This window comes from Piliocolobus tephrosceles, chromosome X (assembly GCF_002776525.5).
Source record: "Piliocolobus tephrosceles isolate RC106 chromosome X, ASM277652v3, whole genome shotgun sequence".
In the NCBI taxonomy this organism is placed as follows: Eukaryota; Metazoa; Chordata; class Mammalia; order Primates; family Cercopithecidae; genus Piliocolobus; species Piliocolobus tephrosceles.
In genome coordinates, this window is record NC_045455.1 from 74,871,554 (window position 1) to 74,897,385 (window position 25,832).

The 25,832-nt window shown below is 37.1% G+C and overlaps 1 protein-coding gene across 2 annotated transcripts in view; it reads left to right on the plus strand.

Annotated features, from left to right (window-relative positions):
* The window catches only part of VWA8 (von Willebrand factor A domain containing 8), a 390,434-nt gene that overhangs the window by 114,063 nt on the left and 250,539 nt on the right, over positions 1-25,832 (plus strand). Inside the window, exons 13-16 of one of the 2 annotated variants that reach the window (XM_023208911.1) lie at positions 4,296-4,456; positions 7,238-7,351; positions 18,345-18,483; positions 20,929-21,006. In XM_023208911.1, the coding sequence (XP_023064679.1) occupies positions 4,296-4,456; positions 7,238-7,351; positions 18,345-18,483; positions 20,929-21,006 (492 nt within the window). Of the gene's footprint in view, positions 1-4,295; positions 4,457-7,237; positions 7,352-18,314; positions 18,484-20,928; positions 21,007-25,832 lie in introns of both variants that reach the window. The other variant, XM_023208909.2, reaches the window with a different exon arrangement.

Sequence of the window (25,832 nt, forward strand, 5' to 3'; positions counted from 1 at the left end):
CTATATTGTTCTGCTGCTGCATATTGTATAGCAACAAATAATCATTCATTTTACTTTAGCAAATGTAAGGGAGTCTCCAACTACTAGACTAGAAAAGAAGAGCCCTATGTACTAGTTGTCTTTCTCATCATCTCTATTAGTAAATGTTTGCTTACTTGAATAAGGTAAACACTGTATACAACCTGTGAATTAATAAGGTATAAAAATACTTTGGAATCATGACCAAATGAAATGGTGCTTTTTAATATCATGCACAGAATGGTGATTCAGATATGTTGGTATGAGAATGAGGAATTCTTTCTATTGAAAGTTTTAAAAAAATGGTACCAGTTTTTAGCCTCAGCTCTTTAGGAGTCTGAGCCTCTTATGTCTGCTAAAGTCACAACATTCCTCATCTTATGCTGGACCCAAGCGAAAGACTCCTGACCTTTAATGGGGCCAGGATATCAGCTGTTTTCAGTCTGAAGCTGTGATTTTCAAAATTAACATCCATTAGTTTCTTTGAAAATATAATATTAATTGAATGCCTTCATCTCTCCTCTCTGAATTCCAATAGGAATGCTTAAAATAGAGCCTACTCTTTCCCTTATTTTTAAACTTTACTTTTAATTTATGTTATTTTGTTGTGCATTTTGTATATCTTTTTGCAGTCTCACATCATATTAGAACAAGGAAGGGTATAAATAAGTGAATTTTAATTTAATGTCTTTTAAAGCAGCGTTTCCCACCTGGGAGGCATATCAGAATCATCTATGTTGTTTAATAAAAAACAGATGGTAGGCCCCATGTTGGCCCTGATGAATCAGAATCGTCAGGGTGGTGGAGCTTAAGTTTATATAGGTTTCAAAAGTTCCCCAGCTGTTTCTGATAATGTATCTTTAATTTTGAACCACCGGGCTAAACTGTGTTTTCTGTTTCTTTGTTTACTTTTCCAAGGTAATGTGTGATGTGACTCTATGGCAAATATTTTTCTGGAATAATTCATACCAAGAGTTTTCTTTAAATTTATCTGTTTTAATGTTTACTTAAAAAAATTCTGTGTGTGTTTATATTTGTATACATACATATATACACACACATATATGCGTATGTATATACATATATAATATAGGATTTTTGTTATAGTTTGACTGTAAAAATGACCCACAGACACTTATTTTGATTTTATCCTGTTCTCCTTGAGAGTGATCCCTTTGGTTTTCTGTAGCATGAACATGAGTGGGAATGAATCTTTTGCTTGGGCCCAGGAAAAGATGAGGAATGTCATGACTGGCTCAGTAAACACGGATGATGGTGATCAATTTAGTCTTGGTTGTTGTAACTGTCATTGGCAACAAGAGAGTGATATTGCTCATATAGTTCGCATAGAATTTAGAATTCATAGTTGAAGAATTAAATAAAGTTATTTAAAAAGGACAAATTTTGACAATGTGTCAAAACCAGCCTTTTAAGGTTACGGGAACTTGCTGAGTTTGAATGTTACTGTTTTTTGAAGGTCTTTATGATTCAAAATGAGCCTATTCATACTTCCTCAGTCAGTACTTTTTAAAAAATTTCCAACTTTTAAGTTCGGGGTACAGTGCAGGATGTGCAGGTTTGTTACATAGGTGAACGTGTGCCGTGGTGGTTTGCTGCACAGATCATCCCATCACCTAGGTATTAAGCCCACCATCCATTAGCTATTCTTCCTGATGCTCTCCCTCCTCCCTCCACTCACCCTCTGACAGGCTGCAGTGTAGTGTTGTTCCCCACCATGTGTGCATGTGTTCTCATCATTCAGCTTCCACTTATAAGTGAGAACGTGTGGTATTTGGTTTTCTGTTCCTGCGTTAGTTTGCTAAGAATAATGGCCTCCAGCTCCATCCATGTCCCTGCAGAGGACATGATCTAGTTCCTTTTTATGGCTGCATAGTATTCCGTGGTGTATATTTACCACATTTTCTTTATCCAGTCTATCATTGATGGGCATTTAGGTTGATTCCATGTCTTTGCTCTTGTGAATAGTGCTGCAATGAACATATGCATGCTTGTGTCTTTATAATAGAATGATTTATATCCCTTTGGGTATATACTCAGTAATGGGATTGCTGGGTTGAATGGTATTTCTGCCTCTAGGTCTTTGAGGAAGTGCCACACTGTCTTCCACAATGGTTGAACTAATTTACACTCCCACCAACAGTGTAAAAATGTTCCTTTTTCTACAGAACCTCGACAGCATCTGTTGTTTTTAAAATTTTTAATAATAGCCATTTAGTCAGTACTTTCTTGATAGTGAGAAGGGTAAAATAATTAAGACTTAAATTTTAATCTTGGTTTCAATACAGATTCGTTGCCATTATAAATATAAAGCAAATTCATTAGTTTTCTATCTGTTGAAAGTTGGGAGTATGTCGCCAAGAATTTACAGAAGACTTTAAATATTTGGATAAAAGTGACTGTAAATGTGTTTGACTTCTGTTTGCTATAAGTCACACAAAATGTATCTGAAGGTGGTAGAAAAGAAACTATCCACATTAATGCATGTAAGAAAAAATTGCTCATATTATATAGCTCCAGTTTTTTTTTTACAGTAGATAAACTTTTATATGCCACAACTATTAATAGTTTACTTAAGTCTGTTACACTGTTTTATTGTTAGCACATTGTGTGTGTGCTTTTAAAAATTGCTTGTAAGTGCTATGCTATTGTTTCCCAATTCCTGTACCTCATCTGATAACTGTCCTCAATTTCCTCCATTATGAAGTCTCTTTAAATAAAATGAGTCCCCGTGATGGTCCTAGCATAGCTTCTCAGGGAAACTCATCAACTGCAAGAAAATGCACATTATTGATAAACATCTCTGCATGTTGAGTTTGCATGATTCTTCATTTTATTTTATTTTATTTTTTATTATTATACTTTAAGTTCTAGGGTACATGTGCATAACGTGCAAGTTTGTTGCATATGTATACTTGTGCCATGTTGGTGTGCTGCACCCATCAACTCGTCATTTACATCAGGTATAACTCCCAATGCAATCCCTTCCCCCTCCCCCTCCCCATAATAGGCCCCGGTGTGTGATGTTCCCCTTCCCGAGTCCAAGTGATCTCATTGTTCAGTTCCCACCTATGAGTGAGAACATGCGGTGTTTGGTTTTCTGTTCTTGTGATAGTTTGCTAAGAATGATGGTTTCCAGCTGCATCCATGTCCCTACAAAGGACACAAACTCATCCTTTATTATGGCTGCATGGTATTCCATGGTGTATATGTGCCACATTTTCTTAATCCAGTCTGTCACTGATGGACATGTGGGTTGATTCCAAGTCTTTGCTATCGTGAATAGTGCCGCAATGAACATACGTGTGCATGTGTCTTTGTAGCAGCATGATTTATAATCCTTTGGGTATATACCCGGTAATGGGATGGCTGGGTCATATGGTACTTCTAGTTCCCAGGATACAAAATTAATGTACAAAAATCACAAGCATTCTTATACACCAATAACAAACAGAGAGCCAAATCATGAGTGAACTTCCATTCACAATTGCCTCAAAGAGAATAAAATACCTAGGAATCCAACTTACAAGGGATGTAAAGGATCTCTTCAAGGAGAACTACAAACCACTGCTCAGTGTAATAAAAGAGGACACAAACAAATGGAAGAACATACCATGCTCATGGATAGGAAGAATCAATATCGTGAAAATGGCCATACTGCCCAAGTAATTTATAGATTCAATGCCATCCCCGTCAAGCTACCAATGAGTTTCTTCACAGAATTGGAAAAAACTGCTTTAAAGTTCATATGGAACCAAAAAAGAGCCTGCATTGCCAAGACAATCCTAAGTCAAAAGAACAAAGCTGGAGGCATCACGCTACCCGACTTCAAACTATACTACAAGATTCTTCATTTTGAAATTGAGTCAACACATGGATGGTTAGGTCACCATAAGAGCTGGCATACAAAAACACAGGAATAGAGCTGATTGAGTTAAATTCTGTTATTCAGGTAGAAATTACTGTCATTATGTAAACTTACATTTTAAAAGTGGAAGAAAATGCTAAATATGAAGAAGGGAAAAAAACCTCTCACTCTCACTATATTATGTAATAAGTAATGGAAAAATTCTTAAAATGACCAAAAAAAGACTTTCTGAAGAGCTTTCTTTTTGAGGATTGGAGAAGATGACTTCTCTGTTGTTATATGGAATGTTAAGTTCAGACAGTGGTGACTCTGTAAAGCCATGTGAGCTGCCTTGCATGTCTTAAAAATTAATTTGTCGTGTTCTTTGGTGGGTGGTGGGGATTTGTTTTAGGATATGACAGCACGTGATCTGCTACAGCAGAGATACACCCTTCCAAATGGAGACACTGCCTGGCGGTCCTCACCCCTTGTGAATGCTGCTCTGGAAGGCAAGCTGGTCCTGTTGGATGGCATTCACCGGGTGAATGCAGGCACACTCGCTGTATTGCAAAGGTGAGTAGGCGTCACAAAAATCCCCCAAACACACATACACACACACACACACACACATACACACCCCAACTACTCTGACTTAAGCAGTAAAGATGGAACTATCTCATTCTTTCTCTTTTTTTTTTAAACTGGGTTGTGTAGATCCTGAAAAATCATGATTCTATACCAAGTAGAGTGGCACTTTTTTATTGTTATAAACACAATGCAGTAAAACTCCAAATCATGAACATTTTGGGAAAAACCACTGCCATAGCAAAATTCCTTGTGTAGGTGCTGCAAAAAGAAAGCGCTTCAGTAGTAAGTTTGAAAGACTTTATATATACAGGTGTATATATGCAGCATGTCACATTGCTGAAGTTTCTATAATTTGTCAGAGTCACAGCTTCAGTATTTACAAACTCCTTATGAATCATAGATCTTAATTATTGGTTGGTCTTGTTGAAATCTTTTTTGAGAGAGAGAAAATTAGTTTTGTATATAAAATATATAATACCTTTAAATTATGTTTTATATAGACTAAAAAAGCTCACTTTGTTGGTTGTAAACTTGAACATTTCTGTAACTGTTGTTTTCTTATTTTGGGTTTCGTTGGGAAAAATTTCCACACATTCTTAAAACTTCTCTGGAATTTAATGTTAAGAGAAGTCTCTTCATGTGTAACTTTTATAGAAAATATTCCCATCCTGTATCATTTTAGGAAAATAATGATACTGATTTTTTTACATTTATTTTGGTTCTCTAAGTTGTAGACATTTGATTTTTAACTTTGACTCATTAGGAAAGGTTAAATAAGTAGAATAAGCCATTATCCCAACTAACCACTCAGAGTTTTTTTTTTTTTTCTTAACGTGATGCAGATACTGAATGTAATTAAAAATTCTAAATACATTATGTTAATCCTGATTAGATTTTAGAACGTTTAAAAATAGTCACAAACTTTCAGTGATTTACCATAAACGTTCCATAGATTTACAATATTTTTTCTCCCAAACAGATAACTGCAGACACGATAATAGTCCCATTTTATTAGCTATCTTTTGCATGTTTGCAAGTAGTAATAATAGAAGCAGCTACTACCATTAATTGAGTACCTACTCTGTGCTAGGCATTATGCTAAGCCAGTGCTTCTCAGGTTCCCAACCTTGGAATCACCTTGCAGGATGGGAATTAAAAAATACTGATGCCAGCCAGGTGCACTCGCTCACACCTATAATCCCAGTGCTTTGGGAGGCCAAGGTGGGCAGATCACAAGGTCAAGAGATTGAGACCATGCTGGCCAAGATGGTGAAACTTTTTCTCTACTAAAAATACAAAAATTAGCTGGGCATAGTGGCACGTGCCTGTAGTCCCAGCTACTCAGGAGGCTTCAGGCAGAAGAATTGCTTGAACCCGGGAGGTGGAGGTTACAGTGAGCTGACATCCCACCACTGCACTCCAGACTGGGTGACAGAGCAAGACTCTGTCTCAAAAAAAACAAAACAAAACAAAAAAAAGTGCTGATGTGGGCCAGGCGCAGTAGCTCACACCTGTAATCCCAGAACTTTGGGAGGTCGAGGTGGGCGGATCCCTTGAGGTCAGAAGTTCGAGACCAGCCTAGCCAACATGGCAAAACCCCATCTCTATTAAAATAAAGTACAAAAATTATCTGGGCATGGTGGTGTGTGCCTGTAATCCCAGCTACTCAGGAGGCTAAGACAGGAGAATAGCTTGAACCCGGGAGGTGGAAGTTGCAGTGAGCCTAGATCACACCGCTGCACTCCAGCCTAGGTGACAAGAGCGAGACTCTGTCTCAAAAAAAAAAAAAAAAAAAAAACCTTATGCCTGGGCTTCACCATCAGAATTTTCTGATGTAATTGGTCTAGGTCAAGGTCTGAACATTGGTATTTTTAAGCACTTCCCAGAAGATTCTAATGTACAGTCAAGATTGAGAACCACTATATTAAGCATCCATTTTACATTAGCTGTTTAGTTTTCACATTAATATTGTGAAGTTGTGACTGCCTTAACATTATTGAAGATGAATTTAGGGAGACAGAGTCATTCTCCCTCTCCCCACTCATTCAGCTAGTAAGGTGCACAGCTGGAGTTGAACCCAGGTCTGATTGGTTCCACCGCCCACACTCCTACCCGCTGCATTTATATAGCCTCCCCTTCCTTCAGTGCTTAGAGAATGGAGGCTATGTAGGCTAATTCTATTGTGGACAATAGGAGACTTCGGGGTTGGTGTGAGATATAGAACAGTGCTTTTCAGCCATTGCAACATTTGGAAGACTATGCTGTGTGTGATGTGGATGTTTAGGTCACCATCAGAGTTGCCATATGTAAAACAATGTAGTTATTTCATTATAAAGATTTTTGGTATTTTTAAATATTGTAATTCCAAAGATAGAAATATTTTTGTGCCAACCCTTACGGAGTTACTTTAGACTGAAGAGAGTAAGTGCCACTTGCCTTGTTTATTAATATGTACCTTGTGGTTACCTTGAGACACTCATTCAGCTGTTTCTTTTGCTTTCCCTCCTCCTCCTTTCTTTTTTTCCTCCTCCCCCTCTTTCATATCCCTATTAGGTATTTATGACTGCTGCCCTCTGGTAGAGAAACCAACAGTTTTGCCAAGTATAACAGCACTAGCCAATTTGAAATTTTGAAAGGTCCATCTAACAAAATTATTAGACTCAATTGCCAGCAATAATAGAATGTTGGCTGACTGATTCTGCCTCTAAAAACTTCAGTGGTCAAAACAGATTAATTTATTTTCAGACTTTTTTCTTATCGTGTTAGGTTAATCCATGATCGAGAGCTAAGCCTCTATGATGGTTCTAGGCTGCTGAGAGAAGACAGGTATATGCGTTTAAAAGAGGAGCTGCAACTGTCTGATGAACAGCTACAGAAGAGGTAATTTGGGGTCCATTATTCCTATTGTTAGGTTATTGTTAAGTGAAAAATAATACGTTTTATTATTTTTCCAAACCTAGAATAATGCCAAGATAACTTTGAACAGTTTAATAATTTGGTGTCCTGGATATGCCACTACTTTGGCATTTCTTAAAATTTGGGGTTGCTCTCCAAGGTGTACTCTGTACTCTCAGCCTTACTTTTTTTTTTTTTTAAACCTAGTGTCAGCTGTTTTATTTGCTTTTTTTGTTGTTAATATGACAGTTATTTATTTATTTATTTATTTATTTATTTATTTTTTGAGACGGAGTCTCACTCTGTCGCCCAGGCTGGAGTGCAGTGGCGCAATCTCGGCTTACTGCAAGCTCCGCTTCCCAGGTCCATGCCATTCTTCTGCCTCAGCCTCCCGAGTAGCCGGGACCACAGGTGCCTGCCACCATGCCCAGCTAATTTTTTTTATTTTTTAGTAGAGATGGGGTTTCACTGTGTTAACCAGGATGGTCTCTATCTCCTGACTTTGTGATCCACCTGCCTCGGCCTCCCAAAGTGCTGGGATTACAGGCGTGAGCCACCGTTCCCAGCCAACAGTGATTTTTTAAAAAATTTTTTTATTTCAATAGTTTCTGGGGCACAGATGGTTTGTGGTTACATGGATAAGTTCTTTCGTGGTGATTTCTGAGATTCTGGTATACCTGTCACCTGAGCAGTGTACCCAATATGTGGTCTTTTATCCCTCACCGCCCCCCTCCAAGCTTCCCTGCCCCGAGTTCCAAAAGTCCATCATATCTTTTTTATGCCTTTGTGTCCTCATAGCTTAGCTCTGACTTGTAAGTGATGACATGCGAAATTTGGTTTTCCATTCATGAGTTACTTCTCTTAGAATAATGACCTCCAGCTCCATCCAAGTTCCTGCAAAAGATATTATTTCATTCCTTTTTATGGCTGAGTAGTATTCCATGGTGTGTGTGTGTGTGTGTGTGTGTGTGTGTGTGTGTGTGTATCACATTTCCTTTATCCACTCGTTGATTGCTAGGCACTTCATATCTTTGCAACTGCAAATTCTGTTGCTATAAACATGCATTTGCATGTATCTTTTTCATATAATGACATCTTTTTTGGAGGGTAGATACCCAGTAGTGGGATTGCTGGATCAAATAGTAGTCCACTTTCAGTTCTTTAAGGACTCTCCGTACTGTTTTCCATAGTGGTTGTACCAATTTACATTCCCACTAGCAGTGTAAAAGTGTTACTTTTTCACCGCATGCATGCCAACATCTATTATTTTTTGGCTTTTTAATTGTGGCCATTCTTGCAGGAGTAAGGTGGTATCTCATTGTGGTTTTACTTTTCAGCCTTACTTTTAAATAAGCGTTTAAATGTTTTAAAGAACATTGGTTTTAAGAAGGTTGTCTTTCCTCTGTTGCCCTGTCAGTTCAGTTTTGACCTCATATTTTGCATTCTCTCAACAAAACTAAAGCTAGGCCCACAATTAACTGGGCTTATCCTCCAAGGAGGTCATCAGTATTGCTGGAGTATGCCATCTGATATCAGATTACCCATTGTAGCTTATTTAAACATTTCTTATGGAGATGTAACAATCACATGCAATGGTGAGACTTGACTGGGTCCTGGAGGAGAAAACAAAATAAAAACGGCTATAAAATAATTAGAAAAGTTTAAATTGGACTATATTATATGATATTGAATTACGAATTTCCTTAAGTATGATAGTGATATTGTGGTTATGAAGGAGAATATTCCTATTCTTACGATATGCATGTTGAGATACTTAAGAGATAAAGTAAAAAAAAAAAAATGTATACAACTTCCAAATATTTCAGAAAAAAGACATGTATGTGTGTGTACAAACAGACATACCATAGAGAAAGAGAGAGAAATATTGAGTCAGAGTGAGAACACAAATGTGGTAAAATCTTAACAGTTAGCAATATCTAGGTGAATGATATATGGGTATTTGTAGTCTATTTTTGACATTTTCTGTGAGTTAAAAAAATTTTCAAAACAAAAAGTTTGAAGGAAAATATTTCTTTCAGCTGCATACTGTATAGAATGAAGTTTGACAAATATGTTATTTTCTATCTTGCTACATTTCCACAGATATTTTAACAGAATTAGAGACTGGCATACAGAGGAACTCCTCATCACTTAATCTGTCTGTTTAATTGAAGCTGTCTTACCACTCAAAGGGTTTACTGCCATATTTAAAACATCTAAATCCAGTAAAAGATAATTAAGTGTATTTATTATTGTTTGTATTTTAAGAATAAATTTATTTAAAAATTTCTTGGAATTTTTTCCAATAGGAGAAATGTTAAATTCCTCCCTATCTCTGTGCAAGTCACTAAAAATTCACTTGATTACATAGCTGCTTTTACTTCAGAGGTATACATTATCAAAGTCTTCTAGAATGGCAAATGGTTGGTTGAGTGTTTAGGGAGGCAAGTTAGAGATCCTTTGCATATCATAACTTTGGTTTACAGCAGTCAGCTTTGGCACATTATTTGCATGTGAATCACGGGTCATGGAACAGTTTATATTTTCAGAGGGATGAATCAAAGCAATTTTGCAATAGCTCACAGCATGCCTGCCTGGCAGTTTCTCTTAGGACATCAGAAGCATTGTACTTGTCTCCAAATGTCCAGGAAATGACAACCCTTTTCTATGAAAAGTACCCAAGTTCTCTAATGGTCACAGGCAGTTTTACAAATGAAAATACTTTCAGGAACTGGGTGGCCCTGAGCATCATGTTCAGGGTTTGGCTCAGAGTGGTTAATAGTACTTTCTTCTCAAAGTTTTCCGCCTTCATCACTATGGATTTATGTCTCCCTCGTGAATACAGACTAGTCTTAGCTCTATTTCCAGAGGTCACTGGGAGAAAGTGGAGAGAGATCATAGCAATGCCTTCTTTCATTTGCTTTTTAAAAATTTTCATTTGAATTTTTACCACTGTTAAACATGCGTGGAACTTGAGCCAGATAGTTTTTCAAAGTATTTTATGAAAAATACCATCCCCTGTCATAGATTGATTGGTTGACAGTCTCCCATTTCCCACATCTTACTCCCCAGGGGTTACTACTTTCAACCTTTAGGTCTTTCTTTTGGTATTAACTTCTATGTCACTAAACAGTGTACTTTCATTGATATTTCTTGATTTATTTTTAGTGTTAGGAATAATCTGTTGATTTCTACATGGACAGTTAATGTTTAGCTTTTTACCACCTCTTGCCTCATTACACGTGCACACTTCTATCCCTCATTCTTCCTAAAGAGTTATGTAATAATTTTGTTTAGAACTTTATTCAATGCTTACATTATTATGACAACCTAAGAGCTGTACCCACTTAAGCAGTTTACTATACAACAATCATTTTCCTTTCTTGTGTACATCTTGTTTTTTCCTGAAGTTAATTACTACATATGAAGAGAGACAGATATGTAAATCAGTAATTACAATGTAATTTTAAGTGTTAGAATAAAGGTCTGTATAATACTGTATGGGAGCATTGAGGAGAAAGTGACTGTTTCTATGTATATATTGCTGTGTTTTTCATCCCAAACACTTCCCTTATTGTCTAAATCTCCCCTCAGCACATTCAGGCACACTTGATATTTATCAATTCCATCTTCTATCAATTTCTTTTTTTCTTTTCTGTCTTTTTTTGAGACAGGGTCATGTTCTGACAACCAGACTTGAGTGCAGTGGCACGATCTTAGCTCACTGCAGCCTTGAACTCCTGAGCTCAAACCATCCTCCCGCCTTAGCCTCCCAAGTAGCTGGGACTACAGTTGCACGTCGCCACACCTGTTTTGTTTTGTTTTGTTTTTGTTTTTGTTTTTCCCATTTTTTTTTGGAGCGGTCTCACTGTGTTGCTGAGGCATGTCTTAAACTGCTGACCTCAAGGGATCTTCCTGCCTTGGCCTCCCAAAGTGCTGGTAATATAGGTATGAGCCACCACTCCTGGCCTTTCTGTCAGTTTCATGTTTCTCCCATGGTATATTCTGATGAACTCTAATCTGGGCTTGTGGCTCTTTATACTTGTAGCTCCTACATCATCTTAGATCTCTCTCCACTCCCACTTACTCAGTTTCCTGTGTTCTTTTTTCTTGTACCTTTTATTATTTAGATGTATGTTGAGCTTCCTGGGCAGAACTTCTAATTTTATTTTATTTTCTCTATTATGTTCTGTCAGTATCTTGGTCCGTCCTTAACTTTTCAGAGGTGAGATGTCCTAACAATGATTCTTCTTTGTTGTCTGAATATTTCTAACAGTTGAAAGCCAAATCCCTTTCCTTATCAGTAGTTTTTCTTTTACCTGAGAAACACACCATTTCCTTAATTTTGTTGTTAAACACAGTCATGTTACAGAATCTGCTTCTTTCTGATAGTATGGATTGTTGGTAAATTTTTTACCTTTGCTTAGCCTTAATTTAATTCTGTGACTTATTTTTGTCTTCCGGAGAATAAATATGTTCTTTTTTAGGGTTATAATAGGTTAGATTCTTCTCTTAAGCTGCTTGGCAGTACTTCTTTCAGGACTGTGTTTATTGAGTAGAAAACTGACAGCTTGACTAAAAGACACAGCACAGTGCAAAAGCAGCAAATTTGTACTCAGTGAGGAAATTACTTTACTTCATGAGTTGTTCTTATAAGTAATATGACCCATTATCTAGCATATGTTGATCCCATATGCTGGTCATAGCTAATATATCACTTTTGGCAGTAGCATTTGAATTCCACATTAGAAACTTATGACCCACATTGTCTGTCCTTTCATTTCTGTACTTAATCACAGAACTGAATTTTAGCAAAGGGATTATTTCTAATAGTCTTTAAAGAAACTCAGCTTTTATTTTATTTACTTATATTAATGCTTTTTTGTGGAAGATTTTGAGAGAGAGAAAGAGGTCAAAGGTAGAATGACAGGGAAGGTTTTTGTTTTCCTTTTTAAGAGGAAGCGTTGTGGAGGCTGGGGATGGTCAGTGCTCAGGGGTGGTGTATCAGTTGCAGATGCCTAACAGAAAGAACAGCTTCTACAGTCTTGTACAAATAAATAAATCTACCTCCAGGGGATCAGCACTCTTCAGACAACTTCTACTAATTTGTAGAATAATGCTTCCTGAGAGTTGGCTTTAAAGCTCTTGTTCCGACTGTAGCGACTGGATGGTGTTTTTGAACATGAATGTTGTAATGGTGATCCATGGAGTCTTTCACTCTCTAGGCTCCCAGAATGGTGCCCAGATGATCTTCTCTACAGACTGATGATTGGAGATAACGGATTTGGCGAGTGTAACTATTTGTTATTGAGTGTTAGCAGTGCTTAGTGCTTCATTCTTTCCTTCAGATGAAATGTTTTTTGAGGATCAGCTCCAAGATGACACACTTGCTGCCATCTGTGGTATACCACACATGAAGACAGATATATAAATAAACACAATGCAGTTTTTTAGTGTTAGACTGCAGGTCTGTATAAAACGCTGTGGGAACACAGAAGACAAATTGACTAGTAACTGTGCCTTGAGAGGTTGGAAAAGGTTTCAAATACTGTTTAAACTGGTAGCTCCCAGGGTTTTCTCCTTGACCTTTTCTTTTCCTTGGGCAGTGTCAGTCACTCTTATATCCTTATGTGTCATTGATATACTAAGCATTCTTTTTTTTTCTTCTGTCTCTCTTCACTCCCCTCCCCTCCCCCTCTCCTCCCTTCCCCTTCTCTCCTCTCCCCTTCCCCTCTTTTGTTTTGTTTTGTTTTCTTTTCTTTTTTCTTTTCGATAGGGTCTCACTCTTTCACCCAGGCTGAGATGCAGTGGTGCTATCATAGTTGACTGCAACCTCAAACTCCTGGGTTCAAGCTTTCCTTGTGAATAGCTGGAACTACAGGTGCACACCACCACACCAGACTAATTAAAAATTTATTTTTGTAGAGATGGGGGTCTCTCTATGTTGCCCAGGCTGTTCTTGAATTCCTAGCCCGAAGCAGTCCTCCCTCCTCACCCTCCCAAAGTGCTGGGATTACAGGCATGAGACACTGCACCCAGCCAATAGACTGAGCATTCTTTAAAAGCACTTTCCAATTTAGTTTTCTCTCCTAAGTGCCATCTGACTACTAGATGTCTGTCCTTAATGTGTCTTAGAGACACTTTGAACTCATTTCTACAAACCTGCTATTCCTCTTAAGTACCTTAACTTAGTGAATGAAACCCCTTCCTCTCCACACACATAGGATACAAGTTTAAATTGTCTGATCTGTAAATTTGATCACATCACTGTTTAAGTCCTTCAGTGGTTTCTGTCGCCTACAGTGTTTAGGGCCAGTATCTATACATGCTTGCCTTATCAGCCTCGTCTTTCACCTCTCAGGACCAGCACAGCAAACTTCTGCTCTTCCTGTAAGAGTGATGTCCTCTGTGAAACCTTCTCTGACATTCCTCTAGCCCTTTCCAAGGCCAAGACAGATTTAAGAGCTTCTTTACTTCTAGACCCAGCTGGTAAATTTAGATACCTCTTCTACTTTCAGAGAGGAAACTCAGGTAAAGGTAACTCTATTAATCCAGTTTTAGTTGACCTTCTGAGCTAGCAATGTTTCCTTATGTGAACCTAGTAATCAGGAATACTTTGATGCCTTTTAATGACAAAGTCTATTAACTGAGGGTCTCAAAATTAACAGCTTCTAGCAGTGGGTTACTAACCCTTTCAGCTTTATAGTGTGAAACCCAGTTTCTAAACAATTATATTTGACTCCTTTGCCAACCTTCATTGTGTAGTAATTCTCACCAAGACTATACATCTTGGTCATCTCTGGAGTGCTCTACAGGCTTTTATATTCTCTGCAGGTAATCACATGCCTAACATGCCCTTAGAAGGGTTAGAGTCTTCTTTCTTCGTATTATAAGACACCAGGAATGCTGTGGACGTGGTGGTTAGATATAGTGTGATGGCCACAGACACCAGATACTATGCCTGTATTTCTCTCAGGAAATAGAGACCAAAATAGAACTCCTTCCTTTGATGAGAAAAACTTCTTTAGGGAAAGGGGGAGTATAAATACTATAGGATGCTAAATATGTCTTTTCCTGCTGTTGGCCAGACCATAAATGAGGGGGTTGAGAGTTTCTGTTATTAACAGTTCATACTGCCAAGAAAGGGCTTCTGGTTATCTGGGGGAAACAATAAAGATTAGTGGCCTAGTCCTAGATGTACTTATATATGCTCCAGTGTTTTTGCATTTTTCTTAAATATTTCCTTTATATTTGTTGCTATTGAACACTGAAAACAGTTTATAATCTCTCAGTCTTAGTGGTGAACATAACTGGACATTTGAGCACAATCCTTGATCGGTTATATTCTCTCAACCCTTTTACTGTTCCCATAATTGAAGACTGAATTCAAGCACTATCTCCTAGCTTCCTAGAAATCTTATTATTTCTTTGCAAGCAAATCAGACCATATAAATTAAAAAAAAAAAAAATTCTAGATAGATGCAGGATTTTATGCCCAAGTCTTTGTGTTTGATTTTCAAAACAAAAAGCCTTAAGGAAATTCTGATTTTGAAAATAATTTTTTTCTGAACATTTTTGTGGTCAAGGAACCATTTGAAACCCTTTGCCTGTAAATGATATAATCATTTGTTATTTTATGTTTTGAGTTTGCCCTGATTGAGAGAATGTACTTCTTACATATTTATTCAGGACCAAGTTTGACTAGCTTTTGGCTGGGACACCGTAAGTTCAGTTCTTATTACTTATCTTTGTTTGTCCTTCCCACCAAAGATCTTCAAAAAGTTAATAGCACTGATGGTCATTAACAATAGCAATATACATTCATTTATTTAGCATCTGCTCTCTTCCCCAAGTATTACACTATACCCTCGGTGGTATAAAGATGCATAAGGAATGTATTCATGCAATTTGCTACACTGCACAGGAAAAAGGGGAAATAAGGTCTGTGTACAGAACTGTATAACTCTAAGTTCTAAATTGAAACTAGTATGGAAAACTAATGATGAAATCTGTTCTAGCTCATGATTGAGGTCTTTACAGAAACCTTCCGGATTATTCTTTCAGGTTCCCCAATATACAAATTCAATGAAAATGTACCATAGGATTCACTTTAAAAACTGGAGATTTTTGAAGTCTTTTTTTATTTTATTAAAAGCTCCATTGAAGTATGATTGACATACAATAAACTATGCATATTTAAAGTGCACCATTTGATAATTTTTAATATTTATAAATACCCATGAAACCATCACCAATATCAAGATAATGAATGTATCTATAATCCTCAAAGTGTCCTCAGACCCCTTTGTTATCCCTGACTCCTGTCCCTTTTACCCTCCTATCTCATCCCCAGGGTTCTGCTTCTGGTCATTATGTAGAGCTCACATTTTCTAGACTTTTATATAAATGGAGTCACACAGTGTGTGCTCTTTTTTGTCTGGCTTCTTTCATATAGCTGAAGTGTTTTGAGATCATCCATGTTGTTTGTACATTGACAGTTTGTTCCTTTTTACTGCTGAGAAGCATCAGAAAGTACTTTACAAAAACTCATACTTATGCCCACAGACAAACATATTGACCTCAATATTTTTATTTTAAAAATCGTTTTAAATGATTCGTTTGCTCTCTAAATCTGTAATCTTTAGGAAATAATATCTTTTTATCTGAAATTAAGCCATGTCTGTAGTTTCGTTTTTTTGTTGTTGTTGCTAAAATTTTAGTAAAATGAAACCTAACCTTAATTTTAAATTGTAATGGCACTTATCTCATAATTTTTTCATTATCTATCACTTCTTCGGTCTTTGTATTATCCACCAGTTTATCACATCCCCTTAAGTATACGGCAGATCCTCTGCTCTCTAACTTTCAGGCTTGCGGAACCTAGCTAGCATCATCAGGAAATGACTTCCCGTGTAACCTATTTGTATGTAAGGAAGCCTTTAGGGAGAACGTAGCAAACAAAAAAGCCCTTCTCATCCTGTTATTCAGTAGTTTGGTGACTGTTTTTATAATCATTGTACACCCTTCTCTGCCTAACCTATCAGCTCTCTTAGAAACTGTCTTCTTCAAATTTGGCCAGCTTACTCAAGTACCCTGCTGGAATCAATACTAAAAAGCAAGCTATTGGCAATATATGTGCCAGCAAATGACCATCACCTTTAAATGTAAACCATTTAGCATGCTCTCATTTTAGTTGCTCTTTTAGTCCTAATTTTACAGCTCCACTGTGGTACCTGGCTTCCTGATCTGCTGGTTTAAAGATATAAATTAGACTTCCCCTTTTGGCTTGCCTGTTGTATTTTGACTTTGTTTATTCCCTGATTTGGTATCCTTCACTATCTTAAGTGAGAAACTACATCTGCAGCTTTAATTTTGGGTAGCCAAACCATGCTCTTTCTCTCCTACCTTTTTTTGGTCCTAACTAGGAGAGAGGAGGATCAAGGATACATCCAGCATCTGTTGCTGGGCTTTATGGCAGTTTTCAGGATTACAGCAAACCACTTAGCAGAAGTGAAAAATGGAAAAACCTCCCTCTCTGGCTTTCCCTCACAGGATTTTCTGTGTCCAGTTTCTGTCACGTGGCTGTCTAATTACTAGCAATCTTGAGCGATTGTGCTATCCTCTGGACTTTCAGGCACTGTCCATGTTGTTATCCTTCCCCCTTTTTCCAGAACAACACTTTTGCACAGCTCACTCCCCCAGACCCTGCTAAAACATCTGCAAATGAACCTTTTTCTTTCTACCTAGAGAATTGAAATTATATCTGGTAACTTTTGTGAATTCATTTCATCTAGGTCTTTCATGTGACCAATTTCTAAAAATTGGTTTTCCCTTGTTTTCAAATGATGATATGGCGTCTAAAATTACAAATCACGCTGTCAGGGACTTGGTAGACCTGCCTGTTGTATTGTTGGTACTTGGTCTTAACTCTTCAGAGTACTCATCTGATTCTTTCCGATTGTGTCCTACCTCCTGGTATTCTAGTTGCTTAGTCACTTAACTTTTGGGCTCTAATATAATGTTATAGTTAATGGTGAAATGGTAGTTATGTACCTATATTTTTGTTTCTCTGAAGCTCTTGGCAAGTGTTTATATTTTATCTCTCCTTTCTCTTAGCAAGAACTGTATTACCCTCAAAAAAACATATTTCTGCTGGGTTTTTGAGTAGAATTGATAAAAATGGACAGTATTACCCACATGATTAAGATTCTGATACGGGGTTTCTGGTTTTTCCAAAATTAACTCATATCATTTCACAAACCAAAGGAAGTCTTATCTTACTCCTCTGTGTGTCCTAGAAAATTTACATGCTTCCTCAGTTTCCCTGCCAGAGAATTTTAAAAGAGATCACTTTAAAATCGTAACTTTCCTATAAAAATCACAAAAGAGTGCATTCTATAAAGGTTTTATTTTCTCTGCCTTTTTAAGGCTTAAGTGTTCTTATTCCCAATCTAAATTTTAAATTCAATCTAACCCTTTATGTTTCTTACATTTTCTGTACTATAAAGTCTCCTTGTCCTGAATTGTGCTTCTTGGTCTTTCTGATGGACATAGAGTGGGTTCCTTGTGAGACAGGAGATTCTGAAGGGCTTTTAAAGGAATAAAGATGGTCTATATAATGAATGTGAACTGGGTGGGATTTTATTTCAAGACACTATGGAGAAAATATGTTGTAGGCATAACAGTATATCAAAAGCAGTGGTTTGTGCCAGGGCTGGAGTTTCATGAGTGGTTATTGTACAACATTTACTAGCAGTAGGTGATTTCTGTTTGTTTTGATCTTAGGTTCTTAGAATGTCCTGACTTTTTTTTTTTCAAAGCTAACTCTTTGGATAATAACATTGACATTATTAACAGCATGGTAACCCTAACATTGCCTGGACTTTAGTTACCATGATCTAATTTCTTACAGGAAAGATATGTTATTATTTTTTTTTTCCTATTTTAGATCCATTTTTCCTATCCATCCCTCCTTCAGAATCATCGCCTTGGCAGAACCCCCTATTATCGGAAGCACAACACACCAGTGGCTGGGACCAGAATTCTTAACCATGTTCTTTTTCCATCACATGAAACCACTTGTGAAAAGTGAAGAAATCCAAGTAATTAAGGAAAAGGTAAGAAGAAAGCCAATCTCAGTCTATTTTCTACAGCTGATCTCTTTTTAAGGCACTCTGATACAGGCCGAAGTAGAGTTAGACATTTTTAGCTTTTTCTTCCCATTTACTCCCAAATTTCCTCATATAGTGGTGAAGGTCAGTGGTTCTTAAACTTCCACATTTTTCAGCATCATCTGGAGGACTTGGTAGAACACAGGTTTCTGGGCTCTATCTCCATAGTTTTTGAGCCAGTAGATCTGGGATGGTATATTAAACTTTTTATTTCTAACAAGTTCTCAGGTGATACTGATGCTGCTGGTCTGGGAACCACACACTAAGAACCACAGATGTGGCCTGTCTCGCCTCTTTCCTCAGGTGGAGGCCAGTTTAGAATCCCTTTTATTTTTCTATTTAGTCAAAGGTGACTATTTTAAGTCCCTATTATAAAGGGAGGCCAGACCCATAAGTAGTAAGTAGTCCTGGTCTCTCAAGACTGTAATGTATCCTGTACTTGCCTGATTAGTACTTTGATGACTTCTCGTGTGTGTAATTCATTATTTCAATGTGTGCCTTAATCAAGCATTGTGGTTAGCACTTTTAGAGTTTTAGAACTGCACTCTTCAATGCAGTAGCGCTAGACATGTTAAATTATTATTATTATTATTACTATTTGTTTGAGACTAAGTCTTGCTCTGTTGCCCAGGCTGGAGTGGTGTGATCTCGGCTCACTGCAACCTCTGCCTCCTGGGTTCAAGTCTCCCACCTCAGCCTCTCAAGTAGCTGGGACTATAGGTACACACCACCACACGTGGCTAATTTTTCGATTTTTAGTAGAGACAGGGTTTCACCATGTTGGCCTGGCTGGTCTTGAACTCCTGGCCTCAATTGATCTGCCCACCTCGGCCTCCCAAAGTGCTAGGATTATAGGCGTGAGCCACCACGCCTGACCATGTTAAATTAATTTTTAAAAAATTTGGCCAGGTGTGGTGGCTCACACCTGTAATCCCAGCACTTTGGGAGGCCAAAGCAGGAGGATCACCTGAGCTCAGGAGTTCGAGACCAGCCTGGCCAACATGGTGAAACCTTGTCTCTGCTAAAATACAAAAAATTAGCCAGGCGTGGTGGTGTGCACCTGTAATCCCAGCTACTCAGGAGGGTGACACAGGAGAATTGCTTGAACCTGGGAGGTGGAGGTTGCAGTGAGCCGAAATCACACCACTGCACTCCAGCCTGAGTGACAGAATGAGACCCTGTCTCAAAAAAAAAAAAAAAATTCTGTTTCTCAGTCACTTTTCAAGTACTCAGTATCCACATGGGAGCTTTTGGCTACCATATTAAACAGTATAAATACAATGCTCATCATCATAGAAGGTTCTATTGGACAGTACTTGTCTCGATCACTAATTATTAACTTTCTATTTAAATACATTTATTCCCTTTGAAACATCTGAATGATCTTATTAATTGTAGGTCTTGTAAGCATGGTTGTAAATAAAGGCATAGGTTTTAGAGTTTAACTACTTGGCTCTCAATGTGAAATCCGCTACTTATCAGTTTCCAGATCTTGAGTAAATTACTTAGTCATAGCTTCCTCATCTAAAAATGGGGATAATACTATTTATTACATCATAGGATTGATTTAAAGAATAAATGAAAGAAAGTATATGTGGACTAGGACTTAGCATTTAAAAAAATTCTAACTACTTATATGACCAATGAAACCCTAAGCAGTATTCTTCTGAAATTGTCACACTGTCCTAGTCATTGTTTTAATATCTTTTTTTGATCTTTTAAAATTAAAACCTTAAATTTGTTATTCCTTAAACAAAATTGCTTATAGCTTAATGAAGTACTTAATTGAAGTTTATTATAGTTAAAAGCAATTGATATGTGTTATTTGGGCAGTTGCTCTTCCAAGTTCATTGATATGTTGATCATAGCCCTCAAGTATGTGTTTTACATGTTTTTGGAAAAATGGACACCTTGAGTATCCATTCTTTAAATAAATGTACCTTATATCACTTAGATATGTATGTAAGATTGCTGCTAAATAAAGGAACTTGGTTTCAGTAAGAAAACACCTAATTAGTACTTAAAATACCATGCTGAAGTTAACAAAATAGGAAATGATGATACATGAAAAGTTCTTTATGGGTACACTATGGGCCAGTTTTAAATTGTGTTAAAGGCTCCCTTCAGTTTTATCTTGGTGCTAGAATTGTATATGGAGAAGAGTGTCTTGGTTTAAATTACCTGATTCTTAAAGAGAAAGCAGGGGTTTCAGTGTTTCCTAAGAGGTTGAATAAGCAACTTTATCTATAAGTTAAATATGTAACCAACAATGAATGACTTTTCTAAACATGTAATTCTAATAGTATTTGCTAAGTAGTCATAATTTCTGATTGATTGATCACATATCCCAATTTATTTCTTCTGTTTGTCCTCAACTCTCTCAAAAAATAGGTCCCAAATGCACCTCCGGAAACTCTGGATAAATTATTATCATTTACACACAAACTCAGAGAAACACAAGATCCAACGGTAAGTCTAGGCTTTTTCCACAGGATTTCTGTTGTTGACATGCTGCTGGTTTTCTTAGAATTCAGTGCTTAAAATCTGTTTTTTAAGCTGATATTTTATTTTTCAGAATCCCTTATGCTATGCCTTTGTTTTATGCATGTGGTTTACTCCAGTTTCCGTGATTTTAACATTTCTTCCAGCTGCTCCTCACTGATGTTGTAGAAAGAAACTTGTAGCTGCAGAGTACTTCATGTTCATGGGAGTTCTTCTCTGTCACCTCTGTCTCCTATGCTGAGCAGTGTTATCTATTCTAATAGCTTCAAGTACCTACCACAAGTTAATACCTACATCTTTATCTTCAGCTTCTAACTTCTCATTTCTGATTGACTTGTATCTCCATTCCCAGATGACATATTAGAAACATAAAGGGCTGTCAATGTTGAACTCTGTGAGTCTCAGTGTTCTCATCTGTAAAATGGGAACAGTACCATCTATCTCATAAAATGGTCTCAATGATTAAAGATAAAAACATGTGTAAAGAATCTACTTCTTAGTAACTGCTTACTAAACTTTTCCTCTGGATACACTGAGATCATTGTAAATTCACATATCTTATACAACTAAACTGTCTTTCCACTTTAAATCTATTCCTATTCTTGATTTAATTTCCTGACTTTGTTAATAATCTAACTGCCAAATTAACTAAATTAGAAACCTTGACATCATTGTTGATTCCTTGCTTTCCTGCTGTCTTCACTTAATCTGAAAACAGATCTCAACAGTTTAGCATCTTGATGTCTTATCTGTTCTCTTATCTATTGTCAGTAACTGTCCTAGTAGTGGATTTCATAATCTTTCTCCTGGAATATTATATCCTCTTGACTGCCTTCTTTATCAATAATTCATTCATCACATGACTCTCTAGTAATTTCCTTTTGTTGCAACAAGTTACCATAAATTGATGGCTTAAGATAATAGATATTTTCTCTTTGTCTGGACAACAAAAGTCTGAAATCAGTTTGACTGAGCCGGAATCAAAGTGTCAGCAGGACTGCACTCCATCGGAGGCTTCAGGGGAGAATCCGTTCCTTGCCTCTTCTGGGTTTTGGTGGCTGCCAGCATTCCTTGACTATTGGACTCACCATATCAATCCTGCCTTCATCTTGACATTACCTTTTCCCCTGTGTTTGTGTCAAATCTCCCTCATTTCTCCCTCCTTCAAGGGTATATAAGACTGCATTTAGGGTCCACATACATAGTGCAACATAGTCTCCACATCTCAAAATCCTTATCTTAATTTTATTTGCAAAGTCAATTTTGCCATAGAAAGTAACATTGACAGTTTCCAGAGATCAGGATGCGGATTTTTGGGGGGATAAGGGTGGTCACTTTCTGGTTGTCACAGGTCCCCTGTTAATTCTCCCTCTGGGGCCTCATTCCAAATACTTTCTCCTTTACCCATTGTTTTTAGCTACACTGGTGTCTTTGTTGTTCCTTGAACTTACTAGTGCCTGCCCCAAGGCCTTTGCCACTTGGGGTTTCCTCTGCCTAGATTATTCTTCCCTGGATAGCTGCATGTTTATTCACTTTCCTTTTTGGGATTTGCTCAGGTGCTCACCTTTTCTGTGAGGCCTTCCTGAAGCACACTAGAATCAAATTTCTATTCCATTTTATTTCTATCCCTCTTTCTGCTTTAAGGTTCTTTATAGGGCTTCTTACTCTTTGACATAATGTATGTTTTACTCACTAATTTTTTGTTGTCTATCTTCCTTCACTCAAATTTCAGTTGCAGGATTGCAGGGGGTTTTTCTTTGTTCCCTGTAGTCTCCCCAGCATCTGGAACTTTGCACAGTAACTATTCCTGATTTGCACAGTGTTCCTGCTGTGCAAAGTTCCAGAGGCTGGCAGTACTACAGAGAACACAGTTAGAGATTAGTAATGTATTCCACAAGTATCTGTTAAATAAATGGATGGATGAATCTTCCGTATTGTCCCTGGAATGATCTTTCCCAAGTCCATTTCCTAAGTTCTTCCCCTTGTTTAAAACCATTAAGGGATTGACTCTCTTTGCCTGTAGACTGAAGACAGCCCGCTAAACATGCCTGCTGAGTTCTCTCTAATCCTAAGCTGCTCATCAAGCCTCAGTTTCAACAAACTTTCTTGAAGCTTCCTCAGCTCTTCCCACACTTAGCTTCTTGCTATTTTCTAATCCCATCTATACCTCAAATGTCTCTGCCTTAGATAATGCCTAGAATGTGCTTTCCCTCCATCCAGTTGTCCCTTCGTTTCTGTCTTCTCTTAAGTCTCTCTCAGCCCCCTTAGGCAGCAGTAACCAATATCTCCAATCTGCTTTCATGACACTTGACATATATTTCTGATGTTGACCTATCGCAGTTGTATTATAATTTACTTTTATTTCCCCAGTTGCTATTTGAACTCCTTGAGACTGTCTTATTTGTTCTTTTATTCCGATTTCCCGTCCTGCTGCCTGGCACATAATAGACACTTAAATCTTTGGTGAATTCATGAATAAATTGATTGATTAAAATTTTATTAACAGATTGTCCCTAGAGTTTTCTCTCCTTTAGAACATGCTACATTTTCATTCTTTTATAAAAATGAAGAATAGAAAAATAATGTTTAATAATTTCTGATGAGAACCTTTATGTTTTTAAGCTGAAGTATTTCTAATCATGCTAATATGAACAAACCCTTTGAGGTGTACTCTTAAACTGTATAATCATGGTAACTAGGGGAATGTGCTTCATATCTTCACCCCCCCCCACTTTTTTTTGCAAGATAAAACTGCAGTTAGAAATTTGATATTATAACTGTTAAATACATTAGGAATTTTTAAAGTATACTCTCAATTTTTAATTGATAATAATGTGAGAGCAGAGATTACCAAAGCCTTTATTCAACACTTAAATGGCTCAACATAAAGCTTATCTCTCATTTTCTCAACTCTGCTTATTATTGCAAAGCATTTTGGTGCTTTCAACTAGAAGAACTGGAGAATTGGTGTTCAAATATATGCGCATTCCTTATTGATCACTGGAATGAAATGTGAAACCTGAATTCAGTGTCATGCTTAGAATGAGATTAGAATGTTATACCCTAAAAAATTACCCTATGGTTTAACAGGACTCTTATAAGAATCCTCTGGTTGGAGTTACTTGTCAAATATTTTTAATGATTAATATAGGAATTTTTCATGGTCCTATGTATTAAAATACCATGGTCCATGGTATTAAAAATGGGAATTTCTGAGTTATATTTGACTTTTGATATCAATCGTATTGCCTGAATTTTATCCTCAATACATCTTTCTTTCTCATAGCAAGTCAGTTGCCAAGTTTGTTGTATCCTACCTCTCCATTCTTGTTGCCATAACCTTACTGTTGGACTTTTTCCTTTTATAGGCTGATTATTGAAGTAGCTTTCTGTTTCCTGTCTCAATTCTGTCTGTCCTTCAACTACTTTCTATACTGCTGCTAATTTAAATTAGGAAGTAGGCTAATAATAACCTGATTCTAAAATCATGTTTTGACTTTACACATAGCAGAATCCTAGTGCCTTTAAGAATAAAGCCAAACCCCTCAGAGTGTCTTTCATAGGTCTTTGTTGTTTGAGAGCAAGCCTTCCAGCAGGACCTTCTAGTAAAGCTGGCCTGGTTCCTCATGTTCTACTTGTGGTTCCATTCCTTTTGCTTTCATGACTTTGATCAGAGGATTTCTTGTGCCTATTTGAATATTTTAACTGCCTATAACAGCTGTCTACTGTTCCACTTATTTTAGCATTGAAGTATATACTATTTTGAATTGTAATTTATGATGTATTATATTTGAATATTATCTCGATGTCTGGAATGCAAATTAATTGAAAACAAGAATGGACCTAATGTTTGCTTGTAAATGAGTTCTTTGAAACTTAGAATGTGTTTTTTAATAGAAGAAAGGATATGTGGTGGTCATTCTTCCAAGCTAATTCCCAAAGGAAATATAATACTAATGTTGTAGCTGAAGTAGAATACTAACAGCAGACCAGTATCTCATGGAGATGTGAAATACACAAGGAAGGATAAATTAATTTTTTTCTTCTTTGGGACATACAGAGATGACCTTAGGTGGAACATTAAAACAAGCAAATGTGCAGTGTGTCTTTGACATTCTCCCCTCATCCATTCTGAACCCTTTGTGAATTTCATAGAGTCCCCTTCTCCAGGCCCTTGAGTGCTCAGGGCCACTTTACTGCCCTTATCACCCTCTGTGACATTTCATACTGACCTGCCTTGCCCTCCCAAAGGTCCAGTTGCTTCAAAAGTGCTTCTGTCCTCTGGTTTTCAGTGAAAATCACTGTCTTCTAATACTGCTGATCTAAGTTAGGAATTAGGCCAGTAATAATCTTGTTTACTAAATATATGCTAATATGTAGGTCCCATCACCTTTCTCTGCTGGTTTTTTTGTTTTCATTTTGAAGAGGCTGACTTTTTAAATAACAGTTGTTGCCATTTGTTGAGCACCCATATGTGTGTGACATGTGCTAAGAACTTTAGAATCATTTTCTAATTTAACCTTCATAACAACCTTAAAGGTGAGGGCATTACTATTGCCATTTTAAAGGTGAGGGAACTGAGGCTTGGAAAGGTTAAGTAATTTGCCAAGGTCACACAGCTAATAAATAGGATACCGACTTACCTGATGCCAGAGCCTATAAACTTTACCATTATATTATGCTGCCTGCCAAAAGGATTTCAACAAATATTTATTGAGTACTTACCATTGTCCTGAGTTCTATACTAGCAACTCTATTCATGGAATTTTGGGAAATGTAAGATAACAAAGTGA